Source organism: Haliaeetus leucocephalus, unplaced genomic scaffold (assembly GCF_000737465.1).
Source record: "Haliaeetus leucocephalus isolate CR32 unplaced genomic scaffold, Haliaeetus_leucocephalus-4.0 Scaffold473, whole genome shotgun sequence".
Taxonomy (NCBI): Eukaryota; Metazoa; Chordata; class Aves; order Accipitriformes; family Accipitridae; genus Haliaeetus; species Haliaeetus leucocephalus.
The window spans coordinates 3,527,439-3,544,367 of NW_010972909.1; the positions used below are offsets into that span (position 1 = coordinate 3,527,439).

General features: G+C 35.4%; 1 protein-coding gene across 1 annotated transcript in view; it reads left to right on the forward strand.

Moving 5' to 3' along the window:
- The window catches only part of CCDC91 (coiled-coil domain containing 91), a 124,823-nt gene that overhangs the window by 41,546 nt on the left and 66,348 nt on the right, over positions 1 to 16,929 (forward strand). Inside the window, exon 6 of the mRNA XM_010575319.1 lies at positions 4,074 to 4,151. Within this exon, the coding sequence (XP_010573621.1) occupies positions 4,074 to 4,151 (78 nt within the window). The remainder of the gene's footprint in view (positions 1 to 4,073; positions 4,152 to 16,929) is intronic.

Consider the following 16,929-nt stretch of genomic DNA (forward strand, 5'->3'; position numbering starts at 1 on the left):
CCCCCACTTCTTGTATAAGCTTTCACTTATTGCTGTTACAATATGTGTGACATGCAGGCATGCCAGAGTGGAAGGTTAGTAGGGAATGTGTGCAGAGTGTGTGGGTGGCATGTGTTTTTCCCCAACAATTCAAGACAGCCTACCTCTTAAAAAGTTAGCAGAAAAATATATCAACTTAAGGGTAAGTAAATATAATGAAATAAAATAAGTTTGATGTCTTTACTCTTTCTTCTTCCCCCTTCAGATCTCACAAACCTTATTGCAGATCTTACATAGTACTCTGAGAGCTGTCACCCTTATACTTCCCAGTATGGGCAAAGACATGCCCTGCATTTCTGTCGAAATGCTGGAGGTCAACAAAGAAACCTGTTTATGCTAACAATGGTTCACTTAGACTGAAATTATTTAGGAAGCAATTCAGCTAAAAGATCTAAAAGAAGAGCTAACGCAATTGGCAGGCAGTGACAAGCAGCTGGATGGTGGGTGGTCAGTAACCTTTCCTGCTGTCACAGCCACTTCAGAAGTCTTCTCTGCCCAACGGCATCCTTGGGAACTGCACCTCTTGGAAGCTCACCAGGCATCTGGATCCATCTGCCTCTACAGTGGTTTGATTCACAGGGGCCTAAGAAAAGAAAAGGAGAGTCTGAAGTCACTTGGATTTTAGATAGTAAGAAAACTTTCAAAGTTTGATCCCATTTTCTCATCATTCATTTGATATATTTCTGAAGGCACATACATTTGGTGGCATTTTAAAGCATCTATTCTTTTGCATAAAGTGTTTGCAATGAAATGTTTCCTCATATAAGAGTCACTAAACAGAAAGAATTGAAACACTGATAACCATTGAGCAATGTATTGCCTGTTACTTTCCTACTGTGTCCACACAATGCCTCAAACTCTCTGGAATGATTGTCAAGATTTTGATCTCAAACTAAAAGAAACCCCTCTGTCTTCCAAGTCTATGTTTAATTACTGTCAACATTCTGATGTGAGATTCTGTCCATCACAAGGCATAAGGGGGGGTGGGGTGTGTGAAAGTCCTCTGAAGATGATTTTACTTAAATTTCAAACTTTTCAACTCGTGTTTGATTCCTTTCTTAAAAGCATTTATTAAGTAAAGGAAGGGAACAACAACGTTCTTTAAAAACTTCTCCAAGGTCATGCAAACCATGCAGGAGAATTCTACAAGAGCCAGAAAACAGAAAATTCTCTCTTTGATAGGAAATCTGAATATTACATTTTAATTTCAGGTTTACACTATTCAGAGCTTTTCACAAAGCTTCCCTTTTCTTTCTTGCAAGCAGAGTAATAATTCTAAGACTAGTTACGTCAATTCATTAAACTTATTTTCCTACAGAAAGTACACATTTTATTGAGGATTTGTGAAGAACTGACATGACCGTTGTTCATCAAATGAGTATGCTGCTGTTCTTGGAATGTTTCTGCTGAGTTCATAGCCAAATCATGAAACTCGGGAACTTTGATCTATCTTCACTGTTAGACAGTAGATCAATGCATACACTTCCAAAATGTGTTACTTTGATTTTGGCTCTTCTCCTTATTGGATATTACAAGGACCAAGCACACATTCCTTTGAGTGATGTATCTATAAGATTTTGAAACAATATGTTGCAGACTTTCAGAAGAAAATGCCAGCCATCCTCAAAAGAATCGAAATGCACCCTAATGAGTTAAAAGAAACAAACTTACAGGCCTGCTGTCTTAGCTGAAGAATCTTGCAAATAAACACAGAAAAAAGGCAATGTAGTGTTCATCAGACTGGATGAAGCCCTTACTTGGAGGGAGCATTGAAAAGTGACCTTAAACTTTTTGTCTCTGTACTTGTAATAATGGCCTTTCATTTTCTCTTCTACCTCTGTTATAGAAATTGACTGCTAGACCTGACCTAAGCAAAACTGATGCCTTACTATTAGTTCTTTACTAATGACTCTTTTCCTTTACCTTAGGAAATATTTTAAGAAAGTAAGTACTCTAAAATATGTTGGAAGGAATCTTCATGTTGGTAGTTATACCTTGGTCTTGATGCTTCAACTTGTGTTATCAGTTTGCATTTAGTACATCACTTTGAAAAAGTCACTAATTCTGAAAAACTTGATTTATTGTAAGAGGACAAAGTGCATTTTTTTCTTTGTGCCTTGATTTGCCTGGTAACTGTAGTGAGAGGCACTGTACTGTTTATCAGAATGAAATGTTACTTCCTCAGTCAACACACTTGATGCACTATGTCTTATTGTTGCATTGAAGGTAGTTCTGACAGATCTTAGATGGAAATCTTATTGGTTTAGCTCTTCTTATTTAAAGGCTTTTCTCACACAGAATGCTTTCTCTTCAGTTTTGCTTTTGTTGTTTTGGGTTTTTTTTTCCAGCTAGAATAATTAATTACCATTAACTTCCTCTTTCTCTAAGCCTTTTTTTGTATTTGTGAATTCAGGATATGCTACTATAGTAGTTGCTTTTTTCTCATCCAATCTCCCCCCCCCCCCCCCCCCCCCCGTTCACTTTTCACAGGGAATGTATTTGTTAATGATTTGTGAAGTTTTGGAGTTAAGCACTGGACCATGTTTCTCCTCCTTATACCAGTTCTGTAGTTTTGTACTGTAAGAATATTTCTAGCTCAGCACTGTTTTTTTTTTTTTTACATATATCATATATAACATCTGAGTTTAACTAGTTTGTGGTATCAGTAATACCTGTGCATCACAATGTGATTAAACAGATGTACCCAGATGTTGCACATTATCTGATGTAGTATTTTATTTATATATCAAAATACTTCCATCTTCAATTCTTCTGCTTCATATCAGTTGTTCTCACAGGGCTTCACAAAAAAAACAGTTCTATTCAAGAGAATCTGAATGTCTCATTACATTTGGGCTGAAGATAAGAAGTTTGTATAGCTATAATTTCAAACTTTTTGCTAAGATGACCCTTTCAGGAGAAAGGAAGTGAATGACAGAGCAGAAACCTCTAATCAAATATAGAGTTACAGACTGATTAATTTATTTTTAATGGTGTTATATGGCCTTTCATAATAAAATTGAACATACTTTGTTAGACACTAGGTTTTGCTTATTTCAAATATACAGATCTTAGAAAACATAGAATTGGATTAATTTCAACTTGAATTCCAACCCAAAAGCAATAAATTTGTAGTGTAAGTTGTATATGGTTTTGCCCTTTAATCACTGCAAAGTAATGTTTGTGATTAATGTCTTTCTGCTTTCTGCACCAGTTTTCCAAGGTGATTTAAAGCACCTATGACCTGCTGTACTAGCTGATTTAAGAACAGATCCCTGAAGCAAAGAATGAGGGAGGAGGGAAGGTTTTTCATCATCTTACTAATTGGTGATTTGAGAAAGTGGTGCTGCTCATTGATAAGTGTGAAATGTTGATGAGAATCTAACGAGGTGTTCACATTGCAGACTCAGATAGCAAACTACAGGCAAGCATTTTTATATAAAGGCAAAAATTTTAGAATGTTCCTGTTCATGTTATTTTTACATAATACTGTGAATAAAATAAAAAATAAACAGTAGAGCTTTATTTGAAAAACATATCCAGGATGTCTTATGCAAGAATGCTTTCCTGGGAACCTTAAGAATAAAAAAAGACAAAAAAGGAGCTATGTAATGAGTAGGGGAAGGGTGTGCTCTTTGAGGAAACTGAGTCTGATACTAGTCCGTTTCAAAGTTTTTATTAATATAGGCAGTAAATAACATTTACTAAGAGAGTGATTTGGAAGTCTTGCCATCCACAGGTGTACCAAGAAACCAGAAAAATCAGAGTAACAAAGAAAATTTTTTAAAAATTAAAAAATTGGAGAGCCATTTAGAATTATTTGGGGACTAATAAAGTAAAATTAAGAAATAAAAATTAGATTAATACTAGGATGAGCTGGAATTGAGCATATATATAATATCTAAAGAGCCAAGATGTGTGCATTTCTTCATGAAAGATACCAAAAATGAGGAAAATAATTGGTCTTTACCCTCCTAATTAAAATTGTTGTCAGGTGCCTATGTTGTATATAATCTTTCCATGTTTTTGTACAGGAAAAGCATAAGCAGGAGTTAGAAGACATGAGAAAAGCTGGACATGAAGCCTTGAGTATTATTGTTGAAGAATTCAAGGTAAATGAGTTGTCAAGATAACACAATTTCCAAATAATATTATTGTAATAGTGTATAATAAGCATGCACTACAGGTAGTCTTCTTTAGTCCTGCTTGTTCACATTGCTCAACCCGTTTCACTTTAAGACTGTCTTTTCTGTTGTTTCCAATTTAGACTGTTTGGCCTGAAATTTTGCATGATGTTTTCTCACTCTGCACTTTGGGAAACTTCAGATAAAGTAGGTTAGCCATTTTCAGTAACGAAACTTAAAACCAGAACGCAACAGAAATGCTCAGTTAATTGTGGTAAACTTCAAGTTTGATTATTTATCACATCCACGTTTTGGACATTTTCAGTCTCAACAAACTGCACTTTCAGGAAAGCAGCCTCACAGAGCAATTCAGCAGGTTTTTATCTACAGAGCACAAGAGAAGGAGTTAAGGATGAACTAAGGTTGAATCTATTATTCTCTCATGTTGTTCCTAGTTCCTCTAAGCTGATAAGATGAAAGAATTGGATGTTACCATGGAGGGTAAATCTGTGTCTCTTGTACTGTTACAGAAACTTTCTAGTAAGAAATGCACAGAGGGCAAAAACTGAATCAAGTTAGGAGAATGAGTAGGTAAAGCTAAGAATTCTAATTAGACTTAAAGAGGTAAAGAAGGTCTGACAGTGAAAAAACCCTGATAATGGGAAGTGGAAAAGGTGCTGGTTTTGAGAATGAGAAAGGAGACATAAGACGTGGTAAGTAGCTGTGAGCTAGGAACACAAATCTGACAATGTATTTAGTGAAGGGGAAATTAAAATTGTAACTGCTCAGCAATGGTAATTTGTGACCAAGGAGTGATCTGGCATGGAGGGCAAGAAGGCCCAGCTGCAGATGGGTTTAAACTTGCTGGTAGCAGGAATGCCAGAGACAGGACTTCATGTAAAGGAGTGGGGTTTTCCTTGGTAATAAGATAAGAAATGTCACAGCATTTTCTTGAAGCAATCCATCCTGGAATGTGAGTGCTCAGGGGCCGCTTTTGGTAAACAGAGCTGACACTGAGGGATGAACTGAACGCTGGGCTAAGGTGTCCCATGCTGATACTCATATGGTTGGTGCTGGTGTAAGTGTATATAAGGAATTGTCTCATGATGCATCTTTGCAGACTCCTTGTAGAGCTGCTTATGGAAGTAGGCCTGTCCAATCCATTGTTCAGTAAATCTTTTTACGTTTAAGCACAAACACATTTAATTTGCTTCAAGGCAAATTACTTTGATAAAGGAATGATAAAAAATCCCCACCATTGGTTAGGGTTGGAATGGAACTGGTAAGGGAAAAAGGATAAGATTAAGGTTGGGTCTTGTGATTCAGGTAATAAGCTGGAAGCTTGAGTCTAGGACCTGCTGGTCAAGAAGCTTGCAATACTTTGTTGGGGAGGGTAGGCAGGTTGGTTGGTTTGTTTTCAGCAAATACCCAAGACTTACTTGCAATGTTTGTTTCTTTCTGGTGGTGTCAGGATCTGCAGCTTAAGGAGAGCTATCTGTGCCAGACTCCAAGTCTGCTGCAAAATTTGGGATCATAATGTTATGCAAAGCTTTTTTTTTAATTAGGTTCTATGGGGCTTGTAGACTTCATTCCTCACATGTAAGGCAGGCCTACCAAGTTCCAAGTCTGAGAGAGCACAACTCTGTAGGGGACCTGCTGATGCTTTTAGGATGCTCTGCTTGAAGGCAGCTCATGTCATAGGCTGCAGAAAAGTATAAAGTAATTCTAGTCATCATAGATGTTTGCAACAAGTCATAATATGAAAGCCTTTTAATAAGTTTGCTAATAACGGTTAGTAGTGTTCTAGCTAATATTGAAATTGGGCTATCTGTAGAAAAAAGTCTGTCTCCATTAATACAGCTTATACTGATTTCATCTAAAGGGAACCTATTCAGAAAAAAGTTTCAAAAGTTTCCATTCCTGAGAAAAGTTAAGCATGGCCACTGGTGATGTCTCATTTCTCCATACCTCCCTCATTTCAATTCTGGAGGAGAATTATTGCATTTCTTTTCCGTTACTTCTTTGGGGACCACTTTGCAATAGAAGTTCTCAAATGGGAATTTTCTTTGCACTATCCCTACTTTGGATGGGCTGCTGAACATGTTGCGTATCAGCATTTTTCATTTCTGTTTTATGCTAGGTGCATATAAAATATCTAGCTGTTTCTGTGTGGACATGTGGTTTAACCCCAGCCAGCAACTAAGCACCACGCAGCTGCTCACTTACTTCCCCCCCACCTCCAGTGGGATGGGGGAGAAAATCAGGGAAAGAAGTAAAACTCGTGGGTTGAGATAAGAATGGTTTAAGAGAACAGAAGAGAAGAAACTAATAATGATGATAACACTAATAAAATGACAACAGTAGTAATAAAAATATTGGAATGTACAAATGAGGCACAGTGCAATTGCTCACCACTCACCGCCCGATGCCCAGTTAGTTCCTGAGCAGCGATCTGCCCCCCCCCCCCCAACTCCCCCCCAGTTTATATACCAGGCATGATGTCACATGGTGTGGAATATCCCTTTGGCCAGTTTGGGTCAGCTGCCCTGGCTGTGTCCCCTCCCAACTTCTTGTGCCCCTCCAGCCTTCTTGCTGGCTGGGCATGAGAAGCTGAAAAATCCTTGACTTTAGTCTAAACATTATTTAGCAACAACTGAAAACATCAGCTTAATCAACATTCTTCTCATACCTAACTTAAAAACATAGCACTATACTAGCTACTAGGAAGACAATTAACTCTATCCCAGCTGAAACCAGGACAGACTTGTTTTTTGAAAAACCCAGTGAGCTATTGGTAATTGCTGTACTTAAGTTTCCAAGTTTTTATTTCTGAAAATATAGAAAAATTGTGAAGTGCAACAATTTTATAGTATTGAATGAAAGTTCTGTATGTTTTCTAGATACAATTTTTCACCATTTTAATGCCTTTGTGTGACCTAAAGGAGAGTTTTGCATGGATGATATTGTCCCTTTTGAGGAATAATTTCTTCATGTATGGTTGGGTAAAGGAATATACTCATGTGCCATATTGATTTTTGCAAACTATTTTACCAGTCAACAGCAGCTGGGATGATTTGATATGCCATCTGGAAAAGAAGATTTATGTTTATCAGTTTCTATGATTTGGCACAAAAGATTAGGGATTTAATTGAATACTGTGATTCTAAGCAGTATTTCTATTTAGCATATTATTTCTCATAGACTGTTTATATTCAAGTTATATAAAGACATTCTTTAATACCGAGGAACCATGGAATGAATATACTGCATACAAGTCTTCCTGTTGCCTCATGTGGTTAGTTGCCATATTGTGGTCCATGAGATCACAGTACTCTGAGGAGAAATAACATCAGATATGCCAGCCTCCGACTAAAATACTGCAACCAACCTTGTTTGCAAACAGGCAGCGAGTTATTCTTCAGGGTAGCAGGAAAAATCAAAAAAGTTTGTTAGCTTTAAAAAAAAATCAAGCTTTTTTTGGTTGTGTGTTTGTAGCTTAAATACCTTTTTGTAGCTTAAATACCATGTACTTAAAAACAAACAAACAAACAAAAACCACCCCCAAAAAAACAAAAACAGTGAATCATCAGAGAATTCACTGAAGGCCAAAACTGTTCTGTAGTTTTGTTTGAGAAAATAATGTCATGGATTCTTTTAAAATGTTAATTCATAGTTAATATTTCAATATGAAACACGGTTAAGAATATATTTTTTTCTTAAGTAAATGAGTCAAATGCGGTTTTGTAATTATAAAAGTAGTATTTTACATTTTGGGGACTTTTTAACACTCATATCTTTATGAATTTGTTACATTTATCAGACATGTTGTCAGTAGTCAGATAAGCAAATAAGGTGACCTACATATAGCATTTCTTTGAGATTTTAAAGTAAATCTGATCAGTCCTTTTAATGAAATACAGAATTGTGGAATCATTGACTCCCTTAATACACTTATGATTAGCCATGCTTAATTTTGTGCTGAAATATGTCTTCTTTAGGATTTAAGACTGTGTTACAGTAATACATATCATTTATATACAGAAGTGATTTCCATTTCCAGTAGATTTTCTAAGTACTACCTAATTAATCCCCAAATTACCTTGAGTATGGAAATTCACCTAAACAAGTCTACTGAGTTGTTTAAAAGGCATAGGAAGGAAAATCTTTCTTATGATGAACAGAGTCCTATTTTGCATTTCTTGGGCTCTAATAAAACGAACTGATGCAGATTATTCTAATCAAGTGCTTGCTCATGGCCCAAATTAAGTTCTGTTGTAGTCATGACTGTTGGAATTATAACTAATCCTCTCTGATACCAGCCAATTATAATTTTGTAATGCCACTCCAAGCAGAGTTGTAGCATGACTGAATGTAATGCCCAACATTGGTTGTTTAAGGATGGCTATGTAAAAATATAAGCCATTCATCATTAGCCCCAGAATCCCTCAAGCCTACAATCCTCTAAATTAGGTATTGAAGCTTTGGGTTGAACAACAGTGGAAGAGTTGACTACTTGCCTTTTCTGTATTCTCGCATAGATAAGTCTTCCTACGGGTAGGTTTGTGAAAGTGCCTTTATTTTGGCATACAAAGGAAAAGAGAGTTGCCATTTTTTCACTTCTGTCTACAAGGTTGCCAAGTTAGTAACTAAAAGCTCAGATTTTTCTTACATTTGGAGCTAATTATTACTCCTTGCAGACTTACTGCAGTAGAATTTCTGTTGTTGCTGTATCTTTCTATGCTTGAGAATGGGTTACACTTTGATAATCACTCTCCTGTATTTTGGGGAATTATTTGTTGTAAAAGGGACAATATATCTCCATGTTGATATTCCATTAGTACGTTATCCCTAGGCAGACCAGGCACTCAAGTTTAAGACCAAACCCTCTCAATTCCTACCCTTGTTGTGACTAGTCCTTTTTAATATGGCAACAGTGTCGAAAATGGAGCTTGCACAAGAAGTCAAATACTGAATGATCTGATTTCAAGGACCTGAATATACCAAAGCCCTTAGAATTATTGCAGTTGTCTTTGGAATAGTGGCTTGCCAAATGTGCTGGGAAATCCATTAACAGAGTCCATTAGACACTTTGTAGCACAAACCCTCAAAAACCTTGGCGGTTGTTAAGCATCTTGCATTCTTATCTTCTTTTTAACAAATAAACCTTCTACAACACAGTCACGAAATTTGTATTAAAAAAACATGGGAAAACAAATTAAAAATGAACTTGGTGTTGTGTGTAGGCCAAGTTTCCCCTTCTCATGTTTACCTAATTTTGTTTAATTTCTGTCTTTCATGTCATTATTTTTTTAAACTTTTATCCCTGGTAATTAACTACAGTAAAGAAAAGTAAATGTAGGTCTTGGAAATGATGCTTGTGCGATCATGTCACATTTTAAGATAGTTACCACAAGTAACATAAGGATTTTTCCTCTGCTTGTTTAATCAAGCTTTTGTTCTGAAATTGTCATAGTTCTGTAAATAGACAGGTTAAGATTTTTAATCTGTTTTGTTTATATTTCTCACCATATAAAATATCTTCTTATGTAAGCTTTAAAGAATATGAGGTTACAGGCAGGTGTATTTATTTGATGGTATTTATTTACTTAGATTATTTTATGCAATTATTAGTCTTCTAAAAGACAGCTTGCATGAATCAGAGGCTTCCTTTTATGGAAATTAACTTCAGGATGCAAAGTCCTTTCCAGCACTTCCTACAGTGAGAGTTTTGTCTATCAGTTTTCAGTTTTAGGTGGTTGGGTTTTTTCAGCTTTCCAGAATGTAAGAACAGACAGGTTTGCAAAGTACAGGATATGTGGGGGCCATGAGATTGTCTTTCAAAAATATTTGTGTCAATAATAGGCCTCTGAACTGAAAGGTTACCCTCTAATAAACAAAGGAAAATTTAAAATATTTCATTACAAAAGAAGTTAGTCTAGAATCACGGTATCTTTTTTTAGACATAGTTTATCCCTAGTGAGGAGGGAAAACTCTTGAAATATGGCCAGTTCTCAGCTCTTTAAAACACCAGCTTAGTTTATTAAGTTTCCAAGATGACAATACTGGCTCAGAAAGACCTGACACATGAATAAAAGGGTAAATTCAAAAGTTGTTGCAAGGGGTTGTATTTCACCTCCAACTTCTATACTTGTCTATGTGTATGTTGCATTAGAATTCAGGTGGGCCTTGAAGATAATACATTATCGTTTTTTGTCATGAAGAGCTGAGAGCTAGAAAAGGAGCGATTCCTTGTCATTTTTACAGTATAGGAGTACTCATATACAATGGTGATGATACTATAAAAATCTTTCTATGGAATTCTCATAAAAGCAAGGTACAATCAAGTCTCAATGTTACAAAGATCTGGCTATCAAAAATATTTTATTATTGATTAAAGCATCTTGATAGCGAACAGTGTTTTGTGGAAAACAAATCACTTAAAACTCATGTGCCAGTAAAACTGAGATATCTAGATAAACTGAGTATAGTATTCAAACTGTAAATTGTTGATCATTACTTGTATACCAAAAGCAGCTGAAAATGAAACCAAAATTGTTACACCACTTTACAAAAAACACGTTACCCTATTCTTGTATTTAATTCAAATGTCTTTTATGTTATATCTTTGAAACACCTGACTAAAATTCAGTTCACATTGTAAACAGGACAGTGGTTAGTGAAACCATGAAGCTTCTTCATACCCTAATGCACATCAAAATGTGTTGACCTTTTGTAAAGAATAACTCGTGAGAAGAATTTTCCACAGGAAATACTTTTTGACTTGATATGTAAAATTTCACAGCACGAGCTCTGTTTAAAGTTTTGGTAGCACCTTCTGACTATGAGTGGAAACAATTCAGGAAATTCAACTCAATATTCTGCTTTATTTCACTTAGAACCTACTTAATTGTAAATTGCAAGTTGACTCTGACCTAAGCAGGAGTTTAATTGCTTTCATTTTGGTTAATATTTACTTGTACAAAACCCCGCTTGATTCCATAGCACCTAAATGGACATGTTTCACTTAAAGGGAGGCTCACCTGAAAATAGCCTGATCATGAAAATATGCAATATCTTTGGATGAAGTGGATAAGTTGGATTCTGTTGAAAAATACATTTTTCAAAAATCTTTAAAATAGTTTTATTTATGTAGTATGTATACTAGCTAATAACTGAGTTATAACACAACCAGTCAAATAGTACGTTTTACTGAGTTAATATATCTTCTCCAGGGATCAGGAAAGAATTTTTATTGCGTCCTCTGCTCTGTTTTATCATTCAACAATTGATTAATTGTATTTTGCCCTTAAAGTAGTAGAAATTAAGTAATGGTGGAGACAGGATGATGAATTAGATGAATCATCATCTCATGCTATGAAGCATAGAAATTCTTATGTACTATTGCTGAAATTAATGCTGGTATTTAATATAGTTCATATGTTTGAAGTAGTATGGTAACTTGTTTTGGCCATCCCGACTCAGCAATTTTGAATTAAAGAAGGTGTTTGATGTACTGGCTTGTATTTAGTTACTTAAGCAAGTTAATGGTGCTTGAGCAGGGGAAAGAATCCAGAGAGGATATTCTTTTGGATTGATGAAGGGTTTTGATGCAGTGCTTTTAAGTACATTATAGAATATAATGCAGCATCCTGTACATCATGATCCATGTTTCATACTGATGTTTCATGTGAGTTGGTTTAACATTATAAAACAATGTTACACATCTGAGAAGTCTGGTTTTTGCACGGATTGGAATTGATTTTTATACTGCTTTTCAGAAGAGATGAGAGGGGATAATAAACTCTGTTCTGTTTTTCCTCTTTTTTTTTTTTTCTGACTAGTTTTTTCCTCCTATAAAAAGAGGGAGTTGAGAGAGATTTGGCAATTTGTTACTGTTAGGGAATTTGGGAGGAATTTGGGGGTAACAGTCTATATTTTGGCTATATAATTCAAGAAGGATTCTCATAAATTCTAGCTTTTGGCCATACAATAAATCCTGTTCTGGGCAAGCAGCTGTGGTATCTATTGCCAGTAGAATGAAGACAGTATGCACTAGGGCTGGGCAAATAGGTTTGTATTAAAAATGAGCTGGAATGTCTGTGTTATGGTTTTGGCAACACCATAATCATTGCACTTCTGCCTTTCCAAGGATGAAGACAAATTTTAGAAAGCATCTAGTACTCTATAAATAACACAACCTGTAGAAATACAGGATTAAAATTTTCTGATCATTTGTATTTTCTGATCTTTAAACTTTTCTTCTCAGATTGGGTACAGTATAGTTTTTCAGTCTCTAGTCTGTATGCAGTGATGCAGTTCTCTAGTGCTCACACTGTACATGTAGTGTGCTGTCAGTTACATTCCAGGACTGCTTAATTCTCTGACCATTGCTAAAGCATATAATAGAGTAATTAAGATGTGTATTCCCTTAAGGACACCCCAAAGTGATTACGGATAAAGTTCTTATTATGAAGTTTGGATCTACTTTCAACTCAGGGTCTTCCAAAATTATTCTTATGTATGAAACTTAAAGCTAAGGTTAGCTCTTTATCTGAGCTCAAGCGGTTTGGACTGATTTACTTAGTTAAGTTTTATTTTGTTTTGGTAAAATTCCAGCTTATAAAATTAAGATGGGTTCACTTTTAATCTTTCTGCAAACTAATTTAAAAATGTTTTGTACTGTCATTGAAATGTGTGAAAGTTCTGATAATCGTCTGAGGAAACAATGGTTTCTTTTTTTTTTTTTTTTTTTTTTTTTTTTTTTTTTTTTTAATAACCCATCATATATAAAACTAAAATGGATATGAAGACTCTTAGGAGAACTTGTTCTTAAAGGGTTGCATTCCCTTTGTTCTGTCAGAAGTCACCAGACATTTTTGGTTAGTGAAGGAAAAGTAGGATCATTTCTCTGATAGCTTTTGTGGGTTAGGAGAGAGATGAGAAAGGAGGGAAGAAGCAGGATTTCTTATATGGTTTGGAACATTTCTGATAGTTTAAGCTGCATAAGAAGACTTGCTTTGCTGTCATTGTCATCCTACAAGTCCTGTTATTTGGGGTGTTCATTTGGAGCAGCCACACTGTATATAGTTACTGTTAAATGTGAGCATGCATATTACTCCTTAGCTTTCCTGTTAACAATGTGAATTTGTTCTTTAAAAACCTCCCCAAAGTTGTTCATATATATATGTCCAGAAACAATGAACAGAAAACAAGACAGGTTGCTGATGGAGTATAATGTACATTGGGAATATGAATTATTTCCAAGTAGCAAAATAGCAAGTAGAAGACAGAACTTCTCCCACATGAAATCTAGCATTTGAACTACCTTATCATACAACTAAACCATATAATTTACAGGCACCAGAACATGTTCTGCCCTCCTCCACCCTCCAAGGATCTACAAGATTCTAGAACATTCTGCAATTCTGCTATTATTTTGTTACTCCTTGCACCATAAAGGCTGCTTTGCTGACAAGAATCCAGATACAGAATTAGAACTATAATCAATGAATCTTTGAAATTTTACAACTTAAAAAATTTGGCTTCATCTGTAATGGTTCAAGAGCCATTGCCCTATTCTCTGGGAAAGGAGAATCAGGACTGAGGCAGAGTTGCAGACTTCTAATTTTCCTTTTTGGTTAAATTGCACTGGTTTTCATCCTAATGAGAGGAGCTTATAATGATTCCTTTCACTTGTTTTTGAAAGGAAGAAAATACAGCTGTACATCAGACTGTAATCCATCTGATACCTGATAGATTTTGGAGAGGGACCTAAAGGTTTGCTGTTCCATATCTGACTCTGATAGTTTCTTGTCACTTCTTTGAGTCATCTTAAGTTCCTGTACTGAAACTGGGAACACTGAGCTAGATTAATGGTTAAAATAGGTGGTGTTTTATTCTTGTCCCAGTTTTTTTTTTTACCAAATAAAACCCTCTGGATACCTTAAGTCAGTGTAATTTTCAGAAGTAATTCTGTTTTTAGAGGAATTAAATATAGATGTGTTAATTGGGCACCCTTTTCTTCCCCTAATAACTTTCTCAGTGCTACTTCCTACTAATCTTTTTTTCTGATCTGCAAGCCAAAACAGCTATAGATCAAAGTCTGAGGCTTAAAACATGACCAGATTTTATCTTTGATTATCTAAGAAGATTATGCCAAGTTAAAAATTAATTATAACTGAACCAAACTTAGGAAAACAATGTTAGCATAGACATTAATTCTTGGCTTTCTCAGTTAATGGGTTTTTTTTGCCCAGTTTAGTAATGGTAAAAGTGTAATGTAAGATACAGGGAAGAAAGAATTGTTAAAAGGCCATGTATATATGTTTGTCTGATTACTTGGGGCTGTGGTGATATTTTTCGTTTTCTTCTCAGGAGTCAGAGGAAGGATAGTATTATTCTTACTATACCTAAATATACATTGATTATTTTTTACATAAGCCTTGTAAATTCTGTCTTTGATTAGTGGAAAGGCATCAGTTCACATGATGATGTACTTAGAATCATAACTATGGTTATACAGCCACTAGAGTGGCTGCAGTTCATTCTTATATTCATGCATGGCTTTGTATTTGAATTTTAAGCAAACCGCTTTAAGTAGTTGTTTATCTAAGGTACCACAGTCCTTTAAACTGTTCCCTGATACAGCGACTTACATAAGGTGTTGGGAGGCAGATTTTTTGAAAGCCAAGGAAATTACAAATGGGGAAAGAAGATCTAGTAACTGCCTGAAAAAGATGACTGTTTATTTGCCTCTAGCAAAGACCTAAAAGGCAACCACACTTTTGGTTAAAGGCAGATGTAGTTAGGGCTGTGAAATGTGTTGTGCTGAGGAAGGAGGGGGAAAAAAAAAACAAGCCAAGAAGCAGTGAGGACTAGTTGGTAAATGTAAAGAAATCCTGAAAATCTAAACCCACCACTTCCTTTATAACAAGTGTGGACCGAGGCAAGAAATGTGACAGGAGTGTAGAAACAGATCTACATCAAGACTGAGGCCTCTTGCCATCACAGTCCTGAAACTGGCTGTTGGTACAGGATGACCCTTGCCACCCTGTGTCAAGGAAGTTCATTGCACAATATATAGAAAGAAAAATGGATTACCAGGAGCACCCATATTGAAATCCTACCCTTTGACTTCATGCAACAGATGCCATAGGCTACAACCTGCTGTAACCTTACTTGAAATGATTCAGCGAGCTATTAAAAGGAGACTGCTTCAAGAATGCTAGCTTGATATTAGGTCAGTGGCCACAGATTTATGGAACATAAGCCTACCAGGATAATTGTGTAATTAATTAAGGAAGAAAGTGGTGTTTCAGCAGTGATAAGGAGTTGCCCAGAATAGCAATTAGTCAAAAGACTTTGTGTCATCGTACTGAAGGAAGCATGTAACTATAAGAGTTAGAGATGCCTATCATCAAGTAGCTAGATGCATGTTTTAGTTTAGTAAATTAGATTATTATTAAATCAGTTTTTTTAATTAGTAATTGAAGTTGTTCATTATCTTGAAATTTGCAAAAGTTTTGGATGGATATCATACATCTCTGCTGTATGTACCCCATCAAGAAACCTTAAAAGGTGGTTGTGATCAGACAAAGAAGAAAATGACCTCATTTTTTAACTCCATGTCTTCTTTTTTCTTTTTTTTGTCTTTTTTACAATCTTGGAAAGACATTGTTTTATGACATCTTTATGTTCATATTTAGGTTTTATAGTCAGCCGAAGCCAGGCAGATGTAGGATATATGCAACGAACATAGTAGTGTCCTAGGCAACAACTGCATGTTGGATTAGAATTAAAGGAAATTGTCAAGTTTGGCTTTTATTTTAGTTTTAAAATTGTCTTATTTCTGATAATTTATTAAATATGGGACATGATTTCAATGATAAATGAAGAATAATGAAAGACTTAATGGGCAAGATACATTTGTCTAGTCATGCCAGTTCTCTATGACACTTCTCTGTTCATACTTCAGAAGAGTATACTTTCTGTTTTATAGAAGTGCCTTATCTGACAGTACTGGCAATTATGATCAGTCCTGACTATAAAAATTTTCTCATGAGTATAAAAACATTCTACACTTTAAAATAAATTTGAGCTCAGCATTGTGTTTTGATTGTAAGCATATCTTAGAACCATAAAGTTCTGAGAATCTTCAGATTTCTCTTGAAAAGGGAAATCCTATTTTCATAAGGAGTTATAGCTCTTTCAGGATATTATGTGACACACCTCATCTTCTTCTTTTAAATGACTTGAAAAGATTTGTGCTTTGGCATAAATAATTTATTCTGTGTTTTAAAGGCCTGTTTGACTGGCTGATCTGCTGAATCTCTCCATAGAAAATAAAGATTTTTGTCTGGAGATTTTTATTCTGGCACAACATGGAAGCTATCTCTGAAGTACTGTGCCACATAGGGGGATTTTTCTCTGTGTCTCCTTACTTGGCCAACTAATGGAATAGTCAAATACAGGATCAATTCTGTGGTACTATTTAAACTATATTAGTAGTTTGTATGATAGAAAAGGAAGGCTTTTGTTTCTGAGTGTGGAATTTTATATATTTTCTAAAGAAAATAATAATAATAAAATAAATGAAAAAAATTTAATGACCTTTACATGCCATCCAGTGAATAATAATTATTTCCTTGTAAACTGAAAGTTCTTTATACCATTTAATAGGAATTTAGCAGTCGCCAGTTTAGTTTGCATAGCAAAGTGCATAAAGTGACTCAACCCTTGGCGTTGGCAAGAAGCTATCTGAGAAACG